The following is an 18,286-nucleotide window of genomic DNA, read 5'->3' on the forward strand; positions in this document are numbered from 1 at the left end:
GACTAGAATCTTTAAACTCATATAATCCACATGACATTTGACAATGTCATGTGGATTATGTTACTTAATAGCACATTTAATTTATTAGGTTTTATTTTATTGTTAAATAAACATAAACTGTGTCTAAAATGTGCAACAGCATGTCATTTTGTTTATGAATGCACATATAAGAGACCAGTCAGATGCATTTAAATTTAATCTATATTAGATCATGTTACAGAGACATCAAACTGACAAGTGTTCTGCCTCTCAGAGTCTGAGAGGTCACAGTGTCTCACCTTGGCTTCCCACTCCATCCCAGCCCCAACTATTCCCAGCAGCAGAACCACAGTGATGCAGCCGACGATCCTAATATCATTCACCTCGTCCACCATAATTGCATTATTCACCTAAAAACAGGCACAGCACACCACACCACATCAACACTGATACACCACACATCAACACTGATATACCACACATCAACACTGATACACCACACATCAACACTGATATACCACACATCAACACTGATATACCACACATCAACACTGATATACCACACATCAACACTGATACACCACACATCAACACTGATATACCACACATCAACACTGATACACCACACATCAACACTGATACACCACACATCAACACTGATATACCACACATCAACACTGATACACCACACATCAACACTGATACACCACACATCAACACTGATATACCACATCAACACTGATACACCACACATCAACACTGATATACCACACATCAACACTGATATACCACACATCAACACTGATACACCACATCAGCACCGTTGCTTTAGTTTGCAAATGGCCCTAAGAATATGACTAAGACTAGACACTTTAACTACAATCTGCAAACTTACACTGACTGGCCTATTTTATCATAATATTCATATTTATTTGTATTATTATTATTAAAAAACAGAATAATGTCAGAAATAACATCTAAAACGATTTTTTTTGTGATGACATCAGCATGCACCTGTGGGCAGGGCAACATTATATCAACCACTACACCCTCTGAAAGCATGTTTCACAATACTCAAAGAGGATATCCTTATTCACCTCATTTACATTGACTGGAAACTCATTACCTTAACAGTAGAAGTGAATAATAACAATGGTACCTTCAGCAGATCCACCACCGTCTCAGAGAAGCCCACCACGTACATGGCAACAGCCACAGCGTTAGCAAAGGCAAAGATCAGGCCGATGGAGCCGCCGAACTCTGGCCCCAGACTGCGCGAGATCAGGTAATATGCCCCCCCTGCAAGGAAAGAAGCCCATAGTTCAACACAGCATGTGTCACGAAGCAGCAGCTTATAAATGTAAATTGGGTTAACCCCTTATGCTCCGTGACTTTTATTACACCCCAGGGATTACTAATCGTTAACTACATGCAAAGCAATGCAAATTGGCCGAGTTGTTCCTGAGTTTTAACAGTAGGGAAAAAGACATTTAAGAGGTGTGTGTGTGTGTGTGTGTACCTCCACGGACCACTCCATTTGTGCAGATGGCAGACATGGACAGGCAGGTTAGAGTGGTAACCACACAGCTCAGCAAAATAATAATAATCCCCAATCCTGAAACAACAAACACCACAGTTCAACGTGTTTCGCTCTCACACCTCAGTACACGGTACACAAATGAAAACCTCAAGACTTAACTCTAAAATCTGTCATTTCCAGTTTCCCCCAGTAGGACTAGGACCCCCCCATCACATGATTCTACCAGTGCTAGCAAATGCTTCCTCCAATACAGGCCAGAGTCTCCTCCAGAGACGTTATAAATGAGGAGACCAGTCACTGGTTAAAATAGGAAATGCCAGTTCTTGTAACTCTTGGCATCTGTTTACGGCGCCATTCAAGTTAGTCCCGCCATTCAACTTGCTGGTTATGCTGTTAGCAGAGGAACCCTGTCTGTGGAAGCACAGTAGCCAGAACATTTTTAAGGCAAACGCTACAAACTGTTAATGAGTTTTTGTCAGATTTTATCAGTGATTTAAAATCTGTTTTTCAAAATTATGATTTGACCTTCAGTTTCCAGTGCTTGAGTCTCTCCCCATTCATAGAGATTGAAGCCTGGTCTCGTATGACTGGAAATAACGGTCTGGCAGCGCTGCAAAGACGGCTGCAGAGTAAACAGACTTGCCCATAAGGCTGTCTATAAAGTGACACAAACTTTGTGTGACTAGTATTTGGCAAAGATTTTTACCACATGTGTTTACAATTGAACTAAAGAAGGAAACTTCAGACATCAAACATGTCCTGGCTGATCCGCTATATTTGGGTTAAGAGAAGGAAAACTGATAGAATTAGATTTTTTGCGGAGCTGCTGCATTAATGAGATCACACTGGTATAAATCTCCTTTGGCCGGGGGTCACTTCACACCTCGTGAAAAGTGGAGTGGAACAGCGAGCCGTCTCTGACGGGCCATTACGAGTGTGCTCTGAGCCTGGGGCTTTTGCTCGCTCACTCAGAGCGAATAGCGAGTGTTAGCCACTAGAGTGGCTTTGAGCCGGCCATTAGTTTTACACCATAAAACTGAGCGACGGCCTGCAGCCACAGACAAGCCACCTCCATTCGAGTGCAGGTGTGAAAGAATGACCCTCTAAATTAACCTTTACACGCATAGCTGTTTGACCAACCATAAACTCGGATCATTAGAGACCCTGCGCTTAAACAACCATCCAAACAGCTGCAATCAAATATAGAACTGTGATCTACAACAACACAGGTTTCAGATCACCAGTGTGAATCTGTAAATAAGGCAGAAATGTAAGACAAGGCCAGAGTGATTAACAGAGCTTGCAAAACTGATTGAGAACATCCAGAATGAAGTTCTGATAACATTAATATCCAGAATGAAGTTCTGATAATATTAATATCCAGAATAAAGTTCTAATAACATTAATATCCAGAATAAAGTTCTAATAACATTAATATCCAAAATAAAGTTCTGATAACATTAATATCCAGAATAAAGTTCTAATAACATTAATATCCAGAATAAAGTTTTAATAACATTAATATCCAAAATAAAGTTCTGATAACATTAATATCCAGAATAAAGTTCTAATAACATTAATATCCAGAATAAAGTTCTGATAACATTAATATCCAGAATAAAGTTCTAATGACATTAATATCCAGAATGAAGTTCTGATAACATTAATATCCAGAATGAAGTTCTGATAATATTAATATCCAGAATAAAGTTCTAATAACATTAATCTCCAGAATAAAGTTCTAATAACATTAATATCCAGAATGAAGCATCATTTTTCTTCTTTATTTCTGGCAGCACTATCTTAAAATTATGGTTTATTTCCTTGGTAATGTTGATGGGTGGGAATTGGATATGTAAATGAGTTCCTCACTTTCAAAACCACCATAACATATAACAAGCAGAAGCAGCTTTTTCACAGAAGCGTTTTCATATCATATTCATTTTACATCATATTCTTTTATTGTGATAGAAGTTAGAAAATTTGTTCTCCCTGATATGACCAGGGTCTCAGCATTTCGGCATCACACTGAACACTCTCCAGGGTGCTTTTTGGGACATTGGGCCCTGAAGAGCAACATCTATCTCAATGTGCACTCCCCACCTGCAGCGGAACACCCCCCCCCCCCCCAACACAGGGCAGATCCTGCATCTGCACCCTGCCTCTAGGTCTGACCTCGGTCTGAAGGGCGGACACTAAAGTGTTCTAGTTGAAATATTCCTCTGCACACATCATACACACAAGCTCTAAATGCCCCCTGGACTGTACTGATCTTGCTGTCCGTTCCTGGGGACCACCCCTCACCCCCAGGTCGGACAGCATAAACACAAGTGGTGTCAAATCTCAGCAGTACATTCTGATACATTGGTCTGAAGGTGATGATTCAACTGCATGTATTTGGGAATAACTGAGTAACTGGGAAATCCCAACCAATAGGAGAGCTTGTCTACCCAGATATAAATGAGAAAAAATCTACTTAAAGAAAGATATAGGCCCTTATAAAGCATGTTAAAATTAAGACATGCTTTATGTATCATTACGTTCCACTATTGTTTAAATAGTTCCTGCCGTTAAATTTGTGTATTTAGTGCATTTCTAAACAGATCTGAACTGTTTCAGACGAATCAAATCACACTGAATCATTAACTGATTTGTTTACTGAAGAATCAGAATCAAATCTGTGTGACGTCTGATTTTCCCATTGATATTCACTAATCTACACATATACACCAAGTAACACACCAGTAATTCTGGGGACATGGAGAGCGTAAACTTGACTTGTGCGTGTGTGTGTGTGCTCACCAACTCCTGCTTGTCCAAACACCCAGCTGAGACGAATGAACAGCATCACCCCCCAGATGTTCAGCATACATCTTACCTTCAGAGTGAAACAACAACAATAGGTCAACAAATACACAATCAAATAACAACAAGACTGCAGCGCTGAGAGATGTAGCATGTTTTCTTCTAAACTGTAAAAATTGTAATGAGTGAAATACAGTTTTTTGTAGCAACTCAACATATTAAATCTGAGGCCCTGCTGGGATTTGAACCTACGACCTCCTGTCTCTGGGTCAACAGGCGGTTAGACAGTTGTATATTTACCTTTTCATTTGTAGACACCTAGAAATGTACACTGTTCCCAGTTCACAGTAAAGTGTATTCAGTTGACCTGATTAAATGTTTGACAATGTGGTATTGTGATATTGATTTTCAGTTTCAGCAGTTTTGAGAATAGTTAATAATGAACATTATATCCACAATAATATTCTGCTCCATACAATACTGATGTCCCTGTTGTCATAGTGCTAAAATAAACTGTGTAAGGTACCACTGGGTTCATCTGAGCTGAAGAAAACAGAAGAAAACCATCCTCTTTTACTAGGATGTTCTGTCCTAACTTATTGAATATTGGGTTGAATATTAATAACACGCTAAATGTAGGTATTGTGATATACTGTGTCTACAGGTGGGTAGACATAGTGTCTATGTCTAAAGAACTCAGTTTTAAGAGTGATCAAGTTCAAAGTTTCCCAGAACAAAAAACACTGCTATTGGCCTGATGTGTGTGTGTGTGTGTGTGTGTGTGTGTGTGTGTGTGTGTGTGTGTGTACCACTCACCAGGACCCCCTTTATCCAGCCAAATTTAACCACCCCTCCACTGTTTTCAGGAGGTGCGATGGCCTCAATATCATCATTCTGCAAACTATCACTGCCTTCCTCATCATCCACCGTGTCGGGAAGATCCAAATTCCCACTCTGACAAACAAACAAACAAACAAACAAACACTCATTTACCAAACAGATCCTTCAATTAATGCCAAAAAGGGCTTCTGTCCAGTGTAAAGTCTTCAGCAAATAGTCACGCTGCTGCTCAGATGAATTTTTAATGCAGTTCTGCATCTTCAGTGAGTTTTTCGGAAAAACAGAAACCACACAGGTTTTAATTTTCATGTGTTGAGTCGATGAAGTGCTAGCATTTTTATATTCCATCATATTTTTAAAATATTTTGTCAGATTGTAGCTTTTAATTATCAACCTGTTGTTTTTACATTATAGATAAACATTTATATGTTTTATGTATTATGTATTATATGTTTTATGAATTATGTAATGTCCTGATATGCATGTATATATATATATATATATATATATATATATATATATAGAGAGAGAGAGAGAGAGAGAGAGAGAGATAGATAGATAGACAGATGGATAGATAGATAGATAGATAGATAGATAGATAGATAGATTTTTTTATTTTTTACCTTTTTCACATAATATTTTAAAATCTATTCTTCATTTTCTTAAATCTGATTTAGCTTTATTTTTAGCCTTTAGTTTTATGTTTAGCATTAGAATTTAGCATTTCTATCAGCTTTAGGCATCTTTTATCTATTTTTATTTTGCTAAACATTTTATTTTACTGGCAGCAGGTCACACATCCGTACTCTCTGAATCAGCGCCACTTTCAGGCCTCGTTTGCATTAATTAGCCCATTCAGGGCGAACAGATCAATGCCTTAGCCTAGGGAGATCGTTACTCATAAACTAAGTGTTTTCTCTCCGGCTTTTACATCAGAATTGCAGTGAGCTGAGCTATTGATCTGAGTTAAAGCAGCGTGCCCAAGCTGGGTCATCATTACTGCTCCTTTATTATGTTGGTTAGAAGCAGCCGGAGTGGAGCTGGAGTTCAATGTGTTTGCTTTACTGTGCCGTTCGAGACTCAGAGAAGAAAGCTTATGGTTTAATGTGGAATGCACTCTGGACCTGCTTGGAAATGTCAAAATCAACACAGTTCCAATGTTTCCTCTTTGACCATACTTCTGAACAGGTCCAAAGTGTAATTTGCTAAATTTGCTGCACAGATGTCAGATTTGCAACTTATATTGGGTTTTTATAGTTTTATACAGCATCCCATGTTAAATTCTTGCAAAACAGTTACTGTGCAGTTAAGATTAGACTGTCTCAAACACCTTCCTGAACAGCAACTGTGACAATATAGTAGAAATCCCAAAAACATGTATTGACAGCTTTACTGCAAAACTACACTCCTAAAAATAAGGGTGATACAAATGGTTCTTTGAGTGATGCCATAGAAGAACCACATTCGGTTCCATAAAGAACCGAGATGTGAGAGTGTGAAGAACCTTTAAAAGACTCTTACAAAACTTTCTGTTGATGTAAAGGTTCCTTATCAATTTAAAGGTCACTTCTCCATGATTAAAATGGTTATTTACAGACCCAATAGTGAACTTCTATGGCATCACTCAAAAAATCTTTTGTAGCACCTTCATGTTTTAGAGTGTGGGTGCTAACAGTAGTTATCTCAGCTGTGTATTATATGAATGTTAAAATAAAGCTAGCTGCCTAATTAACATGGTTAACCACTACTACTGGAAAAGCTAGATAATATTATATAGCCTTGCTTGTTATCTCATAGAGAGATAACTTACCTAGTGCTAGCTAACAACCTAACAATCTGTACCATCATAAAATGAAGCATGGGATATTTAAGAGAGCTCTTGACTCATATGTGGGGATACTTTTCTTCTTTAAAGTGTCCAATTAACTCAAATTAATGACATCTTCAGTAATGCGAATGCAGCAAACTAACACTGGCGCACATTAACCCTGCAGCTTAAACAAGGCCATTTAAAGCTTAGAAGAAAAAGACGTAGCTACATCTCATCTTACTTTGTGTATCACAGTTTTTCAGTAAATTTAACACTGAATATTATTTGAAGAACCTTTTATTTTAAAGCCTTGAAAATTAGCATGTTGTTGCTAGCTAGCTTCTTAAAAGTGGCCTGTTATCTAGCTTTGTAAAGCTTGTTTTTTTAAATTATTTTTACATTGTTTAAAAGTGTAGCTTCTTCAATCCATCCTGATGAATAGACAAAAAGAAATTTAGAAAATGTCAATGTCATTTGCATTGTCAGTTGCAATTGCATACATTAGCATTAAATAAATGTAAGCAATTTTGTTACAATCTGTAAAGCTGTTCATCTAGCTATGAGTTCAACAGAAACAAGTAAACAATCCATTGTGATTGTTGTGTGTGACTGTTAGCTAAGCCATTTCCAGTGTCCTCTTGGAAGTAGGTTAGAAAACGTAGTGCCAAAGTATTCGGTACACTAAACTGGTATTGAACACCAATAATTCATTGCCTTGTTTGGTTTAAAGATTCACACATAGCTTCTCTGAGGAAGGCCGATATTCAGACGGTTTATGGGATGTATTCTCCTGTCGCACAGTAGTCAGCTCACACACATAACGAGGTGTGCAAAATTGTTCACTACCATGTCGAATTCCGTTCCCTATAATAGTGCTCTCTACAGTGATCTGGATTTTCAGATGTGGGAGATATGTAGTGAATAGGCCACAGTTTCGAACACAGCTCTAGTTTATCTAATCAGTCCTTCCTTAAAATAAATCAGAGCTGTGAAAAAATTGAGCTGCTGGTGGAACTGAACAAATCCGTACAGTGACTGGAGTTCACAGAGACATCAGCAACCGAACCTGTGTTCCCCGAACTGTATTCTTCTAACCATCGCATCAATAACTTCACTGGCCTGCAGCACATTCTGATGTTTATGTTTATTTGGATGTTTATGTTTATTTTTTTTTACAATATGTTTTTCATATAATTTTAAAAAGCCCCATCTGTTGTTTACATTGTGTGAAATTTCATGATGAACAGAGCAAGAGAAATGGTCTAAAATGACTTATGACTGAATAAAAGAGTTTTACATTGACCTTCTCTTCTACTGTAAAGTTGCCATTCTGGAGGTGGTTGTGTTTTCAGACAGAAACGATATGCATCTCAATGCTGTTGTAAGAAAACCCTGTATTTCTCAAATGGTATCTTGGCAGGAGATGAAAAAGTGTTCTTAGCATCTGTGAATAGAGCCTGTGGGCTTTATTCCATGTAATTTTGGACAGGGTCTGAAATGCAGTATTCTCAGAGCAACTGCTGTTGTCAAGTGTTGACATTTTCAAAAATCTCATTCAAATGAATAAGAGTATTCTCTTAAAAACAAAAACAAGGACAAAAAGGCCAAATGGGGCCCTGAAGAAGAATTGTTGCCTCTAAGCAAAAGAGACAGCCTTTTCTATACAACATACTGCATTACTAGTTGCGGTCTTGTCCTTGTTTTAAGCTTTTTCTATGTTGACAATAAAGTTTTTTTTTAGAGTAGAATTTGATTTTTGATTTACGTGTAGACTTTCAGCCTTAATTCAAGGGGTTTAACTAAATATTCCATTATCCATTTAGAAATGACTGCTAATTTACACAGTCTATTTCCACAGGATCAAAAGTATTTGGACAAATTAACATAAAGATAAATATATGGATTAGTTTTCATTCTGGGATGCAATAAGAAGCGCTTTGCTTTTTTTTCTTCTCACCCTTTGCAGTGTTTCCAAACAACAAGCATTATTTTCATTAATCAACAATATGTAGGAATTCAAATCTCATATTTATTCTTATATTTACCTTTTGAAAGACCTCATGGAGCTCCTGCAGTGATGGTCTGATAGCCCTCTGCCCGCTCACACTCCCTGGGTTTCTGTAGAAGTCGATATTTGGCACTCGGTCCAGTGTATCATGGCCAAACGCACTGACCACTGACGGTCGAACTGACCGGTGCTCTCCATTCCCGTAACCGTTACCTGAAAACGACGTCTCCTCATAAAGTGGAGGGTCATCTTTGGACTTCTCAAACGCTAGGTTCTCCATCGGGAATCCCCAAAACAACTCTGTAGGTTCTCTTAATCCTGCTGAACGCAAGGTCAAGGTGGATCAGTGCGGTTCCACAGTCTAACACTAATCTCAGTGGGGTTTTCAGTTTTAAGCTAAGATGGGTTTGGCTGCTTCTAGAATAGACTCTAGAATGGGTTCTTCATGCTGAACGCTAGCGAGGTATATCCCGAGTTTGTCTCAGGTGTTTATATACCTGTCTCTCTCTCTTCCTAGGTGCTCCAGGTGAGGTTTTGATTGGCTTCGGCCCACCTTTCTTGAGCAAGGGGCGCAGAAACGTCCTTGCTCCATCAAAGGGGACGCAAGGCACAAGCTTAAAGTTTAACCCCAGCCATAAAATCCAGGAGAAGATAATGAGTGTCGGAGTTGAGGTGAGGAACATTGATTATTAATGGCACAGTGTGAAGTGTGGAGGTGTGTGTGTGTGTGTGTGTGTGAGTGTTAAAGGAAGCACATGATGTCCCACATTGCTTTATGATTCTGTATCTATCACTGCTCTGCCATTTCAAATGAATCATAAAAGTCAGAGTGGTTAAAATCACATGTGGGTAAATATCTGGGTAAATTCCACTCAGCTCAGAGCTGAGAAAGTTTCAGGACTGAAGTGTGTCACAGTTAGCTGTTACACAGTGAGTCTGATATTAGGGAAAGAAATCATCTATATATGATTACGATGAGGAAACTGATAGTTAGAAAGACTTATGATAATAAGAAAGCCGCTTACATCTGATAACTTTGTAGTAGAGGGAGATATACGGTCGCTGTTCCACCATAACCTTTTGTCCCCATTTTTGCTGTTTTTCACTTTTTGACATAAGGTGAATCTGGCAAACTTCCAGGTTGTCATTCTGGAGATATGTTAGATACATTTTGTGTGCAACAGTAATGATATATACCTTTATGCAAAGGTTTGGACACTCAAATGCATATGTGTTATAATATAGTAAAGTTATAATTCTTGAATGCAGATCCTCTGCAGTTAGTTTCTGGAACTCATAGACAACCCCAAACACTAAGTTTCCTTCCTTAAGATGACAGTTTCACTGGCAGCCATATATGTCCATGCCATTACAGTGCTTACACCATGTTTGGCAGATTATATAGTATACTTTAGATCACAAACTATTCCTTTCTGTCTCCATATTCTTCTCAGTCTTCTGGTAGAAGTTAGCCTTGGTTTCATCTGTCCAAGGAATCTTGTTCCAGAACTGGACAGGCTCTTTTAGCTGTTTTCTAGCCTAGTCTAATCTTAGAAATCTTTCTGTTCTGCAGTCTTACCAGTGGTTTGCATCTTGAAGCTCTTGGTTGTAGACTTTGACAATAAGCTTATGCAGAGATGCAGCCCGCTCCAGCCATCTTAGTCGTTTGGTGGTCAGGGTAGTTGTCTTACCTCTCTGTCTTTTACAATAAAATCAACCGTGTTTATTATTATCTCAAGATTTTTGTTTTGGCTTATGCAAATTGTGACATGGACATTGTGAATAACCAATAGGTAAGAAATCTAGTTGCAGTATTGCAAACAGTGCATTTCTTTTGGTGAAAAGTTTCTGCTATCTCAGATTAATGATGGCCTTCCTCACTTGCATTTCCATGAACAGCATCTAAAAGCAAATTCAACATCTGGAATCCGCTTCAGACCTTTTGTCACCTTAATTGTCATGAAATAACAAGGCTGCTAATTGGTCATTTGTCCAATTACTTTTGAGCCTGTGAAAGTGGAGGAAAGAAGGCTTAAATCAAATTACTATTACTATTACTAATTAAATCACTTTAATCATATCTTGATTGCTTTATTTCAAATCCACTGTGGTGGTGTACCACAGTGCAAAATTACACATATACTGTCACTGTCCAAATACTTATGGACCTTGACTGTAGAGTGACTAAAGAATGGACTGCTGCTGAAAATGCAAGCATGAAAAAAGCTGAACACGCTGAAATGTTTTCCCCGAGCGCACTTGTTTGATGTGTTTCGGCGAGGCTGCTTTCTTGGTGGAGTTAATGGTCCTGGACGCAGGTGTGGCTTTGGCACGCTGAAGTGTTGGCCTGAGCGCGAGTCATGTGAAATCTCCCGCAGGTGAGTTAATGTGAAGCCACTAATAACGGGAACACGCTTGGGGCGCTAATGCTTCTCAACACTGGAACCTTTCCTTATTGCTCTTACATCTCCACACCAACACACACAATGACAGAGAAACACAGTGACCTTGAGAAACGTCTGCACCTTCAACCAATAGTTAGGTCTCAAATCCCCCCTTACCCCAAAAGTAATCGATCGGCTAAGTCATGTTTGGTGTTTGATGTTTCCTTCTTTAGTTTTAGCACTGAAGTGGCTAATCCAGCTAACAAGTAACAGAAACTCATTTGCATCAACAATTAGCATCATGTAAAACCAAGAAATGCTAATTGTTCTAAACGTATGTGGTTTCTAGAGTTTAGAGCTAAGCTGTTGATGCTGAGGCCCTTAAACCTGTCATCGTGAATGCACATGGTAAATATATCATTTACACCCATTTTCTGATTCCCAATTTGGCTGGAAACATGAGAATCTGGCAACCCCACAAGGAAAAGAACCAGCGATGCAGAGAACAACACAGTGTTTCTGGTCACCGTGGCAACACTGTAGCTAAACATCCTATAGTTTTCACACTAATAAACACTTTCACTGCTTCCCTAGCAGTTTCCCTACCACTGTGTTTTTTTAGCTTGGTGCTATGATGCAGGGGAATAGCCCTCCTACACACAGGGAAGGTAAATGACCCAATGTTCTGTCTCCCTTGTGATGATACAATGGCGGTCCTGATGGTGTGAGAAGATCATGTAGCTCTAAATGAGCAAAACTAAGGCTATAGTTAGTCAGCAGCATCCTTAAGAACATACGGGTTCTTACACACACATACACACACACACACACACACACACACCCCTTCTACAGAATAAAAGGGTGTTTTCTGTGTGTGTGTGTGTGTGTGTGTGTGTGTGTGTGTGTGTGTGTGTGTGTGTGTGTGTGGTCAACGCAGCCATCGGTTCCACTACACAAACGCACTCCTCTCTCCATTCTCACAAGAATTGGCTGCAGTTTTAGGCACAGCCTCACTCTTGTTGCTACGGTTACCGGAGCTGGCATTGCCGCGGTTACGGGCTGCCATTACGCGTCCCTCGCTAACCCTTGCCATGGTAACAGGCACAAGCTTGTGCACAGGTCGAGGCTGCAGACTGAAGCAAGGTCACTTCAGGTCAAGCACATTGGTTTTACATTGAACAATGTAAATGGCAATCATGTGCTGGATCATACTTTCATTTGATTTCCATTCTGCATCGGCATCGGAGGTTGCATTGCCCATTTTTGTGATGTCACAACCATGATTCATTCAAAACCAGTCCCAAAATTAGGGAGCTACACAGGGTTCTTTGAACCATTTTAGTTCCATAAAGAAGCATTTTTCTGAAAGAGATGAGTGTGGAAAGTGTGGAACTCTCCAGGTTTCTTCCTCTTGACCCAAGGGAGTTTTTTCTTGCCACTGTCGCCACTGGCTTGCTTAAAGAGGCTCGGAGCCGGATCTCTGTAAAGCTGCTTTGTGACAACATTCGTTGTAAAAAGAGATATTAAATAAAATAAATAAATAAAATAAATACTACTGAATTGAATTCAGACTCTTTAAATGGGTAATCAGCTTATTCAAGGATTTAATAGGTTCACACTCACACAATCTTGGTTCTTTATGGAGCCACAAATGGTTCTTCTATGGCATCACTTAAAGAACCCTGTGTAGCATCTTTATAGTTAAGAGTATAGAAAAATAGGCTGCAACACAAACAGTCGGTTCTGAGTGAATTATGGTTGTGAAATTAAAAACATGAGCACATTCACATACACAGAAATAAAAAAACCTGCAAACCTGAACCTGTCAGCACAGAATTGGATTCTAAGGGATAAAAAGCAGTGGGAAAATGTAAGGTTTATTCCATCAGCAGAATATTGAGATTATTCTTTCAGAGAATATTCTTATTTGACTTTCAGTACAAAAAAAGACTTAAAGCAAGCACAAATATAAAATAATCTTATAATATTAGATAATTAGATAATCATGTTTTGCGGTTATGTTGTCAGTAAAAGCAGAAGGAAAATGTAAAAGACGTAAAAGAAATCAGAATCATTTTATTCCACAAGACAAATACAAACCCACAGTATGAGTGGCCTTACTACACCCAAACACACCTCTCTCACACACACACACATATTAACTCTTTACTGTCTCTCAGCATCCTCATTACAATCACACACACTCACACTCACACACTGTCCTGTTGGAGGTATTCTACCATCACTAAATGAAGGCACAGAAAACCCAGTCAAAGAGACCTTAAGGCAAATTCACAGCACTAAAAACACCGGCACACACCGAGAGAGTGAGAGAGAGACTGCAGACGTTGTGTGAAACAACTGATTGGCATTTTTACGCCAATGCAGAATAATAATCCACAGCACACAGCTGACAAAGGTGTGACTCCTTTTTAAAGAAAAAAAGAAGTGAGAAATCAGGCAGCGTTTCCTCTCAGCGCTGTGGCTCAGCATTTCTACAACAAGAAGGCTTGAACAAAACTAGCAGATGTGCACCCTGTTCAGAGTGGAGCTTTCTGTGTAAACATTCACTGTACACACTGGGAGCACGAATGTGTGGCCTGCTTTTGGGTTTACACTTAACATCATAAGCTAAGGTACTAATGCTGCTCAGGCACCAGCGTTTGTCTTTTAGCTAATGACAGAAGCTAGCCAGCTACTCTAAGTAGCTACCTAGCTATCATAGGTCCAGCCTGGACAGCCTAAAAAAACGGCCGAGATAGCTTAAGCAGCTACCTAACTAGTGTAAGTGGTTTGTAATGGTTTCTATTATGCTATTTATTTGAAATCAATAAAGTTGCAGTCATCTGGACTGTGTCTTTCCATGGCTATGCTAACCATGATGCCCACTCACCATTGGGTGTTAGGTTGTTTTGTTTTTGTAAATTAGGACGTATAGGCCCAGCGGAAACATGCTTTACCCTGTTTACACTGTAGTGCATTTAAGTGTTTTCCCTCCGTTACCACTAAATGTTGGTGGTTTATTCGCAGGAATGTTCGGCATCAGTGAGGTTCATTTCTCGCTATTTAATTCAGTCCTGACAGAGCAGTGAACTGATCTCTCCTCAGTCCATATCTGGAGTGAATCTGATTTATTCTGGGCTGCTAGTGTAAAATATGGGAAATTGAAAAATACCCAAAATGTGGCTTAATCAAAGTGTATATATGTGCATTAAGACCGAGCTGTGAGATCAAATGTTTCAAAACTATCAATAAATCCATTTCAGCTTCTTCTTTAACATCGGGTTCATTCAAATGTTTTTTGCATGACAGTGTGGTTTAATGAATTGTTAAGAGCAATATGCAAGTGAGGGAAACGACTGGTAGTGCCAGATTTCACAGAAATCGTGAAATCCTCAGGTAATCCTTGATTAGGAATGAGCTGATTGCCCTTAATGTCACTAGTAAGGAAGTCGTGGTTGTAGAAAAAGGGGGTGGCCTTAAGCAAGAACGTGGCAGCGGATAACAATGTTGGTTACGTTAACGCTGGTTACAAATACACATGAGCAATTAGTCTTTTCCTAGTGTTTGATGATGGCAACATTTAGTAGTAGTAAACACTTAACTTAGTAAACACTTAACTTAGTAAACAACTTGTGTTATAACTAGTCTGTGTTTGAACGTCTAGCTGGTGCAACCGACCCCAGATTGTGCATTAGCTCTCCTAAACAAATGACATCATTCTACCATCAGTCCCCACTAGCCACATTTGGTCAGGTGTGGTCTCAGGTAAAGGTGTGGTTCTGGGTAGTGGTATAATCACACACAAGATTGTCGTCCCAGGTAAGGATGCGGCAAAGGGTGTGGTCCTGGCCCCAGCTATATGTGAGATTGTGGTCGCATAAACATTCAGGCGGTGTATCGAGAGTACTGAGTTCTGACTAAATCTAGATGTGTTTATGAACTGTGATGTTCATCACTGACCTTTTTCTACTCAGGAACAGGTTGATTGTTTGACTGTTTGCCCATGATCCAGGGCAAATCTACAAACAGACAGATTTATTTTCTTTGTAGCATGTGTGTAGTGTGTAGTTAGATGTAAAGCTAGCAGCACTGTTTATGATCCAAATGTCTTATTAGTCATTCGGTGTTGACCATTACTCTGAATGAGAACCACATTCCACAAACACTGGAAAACACAGCAACAGTCTCAGTAAAGGGCGTGGACTCAAGCAAGGCCGTGGCTTTAAGTGACACTTCAGTCTCTGACAAGGGCGTGGCCTTGACTAAGGGTGTGGCATCAAGAGACACTTCGTCACCAACTGGTTACGCTGATGTAATCTAATTAGATTTGACCTCACAAGACATTGTGGTCTCAGACATGGGTGTGACTTCAGCTGAGGATGTAGCTTTAAGGGATGCTGCAGCCTCAGGTAGAGGTGTGGCTTCAGGTAAGGACGTGGCATCAAGGGACGTTGCAGTCTCCGGTAAGAGAGTGGCCACATGTAAAAGCGTAGCCTCAGGTAATGATGGGGGTTCAAGTGTGGCAGCAGACTCTCGTGTGGTCTTGGATGTGGAAGTACTCTCAGGTAAATGTGAAACCCTAGATGACGCTGCAATCTCAGGTAAGAGATTGACCTCGAGTGAGGCTGCGGCCACAGGTAAAGGTGTGGTCTCAGGTGAGGCTGTAATCTCAGGTAAAATTGAAAACTCAGGTTAGGCTGTGGTCACAGGTAAAGGTGTGGTCTCAGGTAAGACTGCAATCTCAGGTAAGAGCGTGACCCCAAGAAAGGCTGCTGTCACAGGTAAAGGTGTAATCTCAAGTGAGGCTGCCATCTCAGGTAAAGAGAAGGTGAAGGACTCAGGTGAGGCTGAGGTCACAGGTAAGATAACTGCATGACCTCAAATGAGGCTGTGATCTCAGGTAAAGGTGTTGCCTCAAGAAGTGAGGCTGCATTCTCAGGTAAAGGTGAGGTCTTAGGTGAGGCTGCGGTCTCAGGTAAAGCTATGGCCTCAAGTAAGGCTGTGGTCTCAGGTAAAGGTGAGGCCCTTAGATGAGACTGCAGGCTCAGGTAAAGGTGATACCCCATGTGAGGGTGTGGCCTCAGGGCAAGGTGAGACCTCAGGTGAGGCTGTGTTCTCAGGTGAGAGTGTTACGTGTTTTCCCAAGATGATGGTCAAGCTCAGAAAAGTCAGACGATGTGCACTGTTGCTTCAAATCAGAAACACAAGCCTCTAAGGCTGCCAGAACACAACAGCAGTCTCAGGTAAGGGGCATGGCCTCACGGGTGGGCGTGGTATCAGGTGAGTGCGTACTCAAACGTCCCTTTTTCCAGCCCCTCAAGCCCGTCGCCCCAGTGTGAGGAGGGCATGCTGCTGTAGGGGTCCAGCAGGATCCGGAAGCAGCGCACAATCAGCAGGCCGAGGAACACCAGCAGCATTCCCACAAACGCGAATGCCGTCTTCTGTTCCAGCGTCAGAGAGTATGCCACGATCTCTCCGCCACTCATACTCGCCAGGGAGTGGTTATAATGAACACTACACATGGTCCCTCTTCATCCTGCAAACATCCAGAAGCTTCAGAGTCGCCACAGCCCGCCTGCAGAGAGCACACCCACACACACACAGGGCCCTCTATATTCATCTCACAGTCTCTGCATTATACACCATGTATCTGGTTATGAATCTGCCTAAGAATTACAGCATTACACATATGTGACTGCTCAACAATGGTTTAACAGGTTTAACAATGACAGAACACGTCAGAATTGTAACCCGCTGCCTGTGTCATATTAAATGGTTGATATAGAGGTAACTGGAGTGGACTGAACACACAGGTGTGTTAAAAAAAAGACGTTTGGATGTGGAAACTACAACAGACAATTGTTCTCATTAAGCTGTAAGGAAACCATGATTTCCAGGATTCTTCAAGCTACAAATAATAATAATGACCGTTATCTAATCATTAAAAGATAAGAATAATAGTACTGTATTTCCGGATTTCTCTGAGGTCGTGCCACTAACCTACCTAACACTGAAAACTAGAATACATACAGTAACTAAAGCCATGCTAAATAAAATGCATGTATTAAAAGGAGCCACAATAAAAGTAAGGCACAACTTCAATACAAACATTCTAAATGTAATTCATAACTTCTATAAAAGACAAGCAAATATGCTACATTTAATATATAAATTCAAACCAAACAGTAATATTATGGTCAATTTAATATATAAATAGTGTGCAAAGGTTGCAATCATGTGCAATGCATGGGAAGAAAATGGCAAAGTTCATTGCAAACGAGCTAAATGTAGAAACGCAACACAAATATGATCAATGGATGTAAGTCTTTGTAAACATGCTACATTTATTGATATTAATTATAGAACTTATATGCAAACAGGATAAATGTATATATGCAATGCAAACATGACAATTCAATGATATGCAAAGGTGAACAGTCAATGCAGTCATGGGAGATGTAATGTACAAGTTCATTGCAAACAAGCTAAATGTAGAGATTTAATACAAAGAAGTATAAATTATGTATAAAATCTGTGTAAACATGCAACATTTAATTAGTAATAATTATATCAATCATATGCAAGCTTGCATGCTAAATGTAATAGACACATTCAATGCAAACATGTAGAAATGTATGAATGCCAATGCTAAATGTAATTAATACATTATACACAGTGCAGACCGTGAATTCAGTGAATAATGTTTGATAGACTTACTTTAATGTAAACAGGCTAAATGTATCGTTTAAACAAGCAGGAATGAAAAGCAAACGAGTCGACAGAAAGGCACAGGCTGTCTGTAATGCAGGCAGTGCAGAGTGCAGCGTTTCAATGAAAATCTGCTCAATTAATTGCCTAAATTCAACACATTATATATTCAAGGCACAAATTCTAGGCAAACATGCTGAAAGCTATGA

At 39.8% G+C, this 18,286-nt stretch overlaps 2 protein-coding genes across 2 annotated transcripts in view; both read right to left on the bottom strand.

Annotated features, from left to right (window-relative positions):
* slc12a1 (solute carrier family 12 member 1) overlaps positions 1 to 9,542 on the bottom strand; it is a 28,647-nt gene extending 19,105 nt beyond the window's left edge. Inside the window, exons 1-6 of the mRNA XM_072695578.1 lie at positions 9,020 to 9,542; positions 5,141 to 5,278; positions 4,322 to 4,397; positions 1,499 to 1,594; positions 1,139 to 1,278; positions 279 to 389 (exon numbers count right to left, since the gene is read on the bottom strand). Of these exons, the coding sequence (XP_072551679.1) occupies positions 279 to 389; positions 1,139 to 1,278; positions 1,499 to 1,594; positions 4,322 to 4,397; positions 5,141 to 5,278; positions 9,020 to 9,262 (804 nt within the window). The 5' untranslated portion in view covers positions 9,263 to 9,542. The remainder of the gene's footprint in view (positions 1 to 278; positions 390 to 1,138; positions 1,279 to 1,498; positions 1,595 to 4,321; positions 4,398 to 5,140; positions 5,279 to 9,019) is intronic.
* A 6,665-nt stretch (positions 9,543 to 16,207) lies between these two features.
* Positions 16,208 to 17,741, bottom strand: ctxn2 (cortexin 2). The gene has a single exon (XM_072695072.1). It carries the CDS (start codon positions 16,889 to 16,891, stop codon positions 16,646 to 16,648), a length of 246 nt encoding a protein of 81 aa, XP_072551173.1. The 5' UTR covers positions 16,892 to 17,741; the 3' UTR covers positions 16,208 to 16,645.
* Between the last annotated feature and the right edge of the window lie 545 nt (positions 17,742 to 18,286).

The sequence above is a fragment of the Salminus brasiliensis genome, chromosome 13, assembly GCF_030463535.1.
Source record: "Salminus brasiliensis chromosome 13, fSalBra1.hap2, whole genome shotgun sequence".
Lineage (NCBI taxonomy): Eukaryota > Metazoa > Chordata > Actinopteri > Characiformes > Bryconidae > Salminus > Salminus brasiliensis.

Excerpts from the sequence above, each read along its gene's own strand:
- ctxn2 (XM_072695072.1), bottom strand. The coding sequence starts at position 16,891 with ATGTGTAGTGTTCATTATAACCACTCCCTGGCGAGTATGAGTGGCGGA.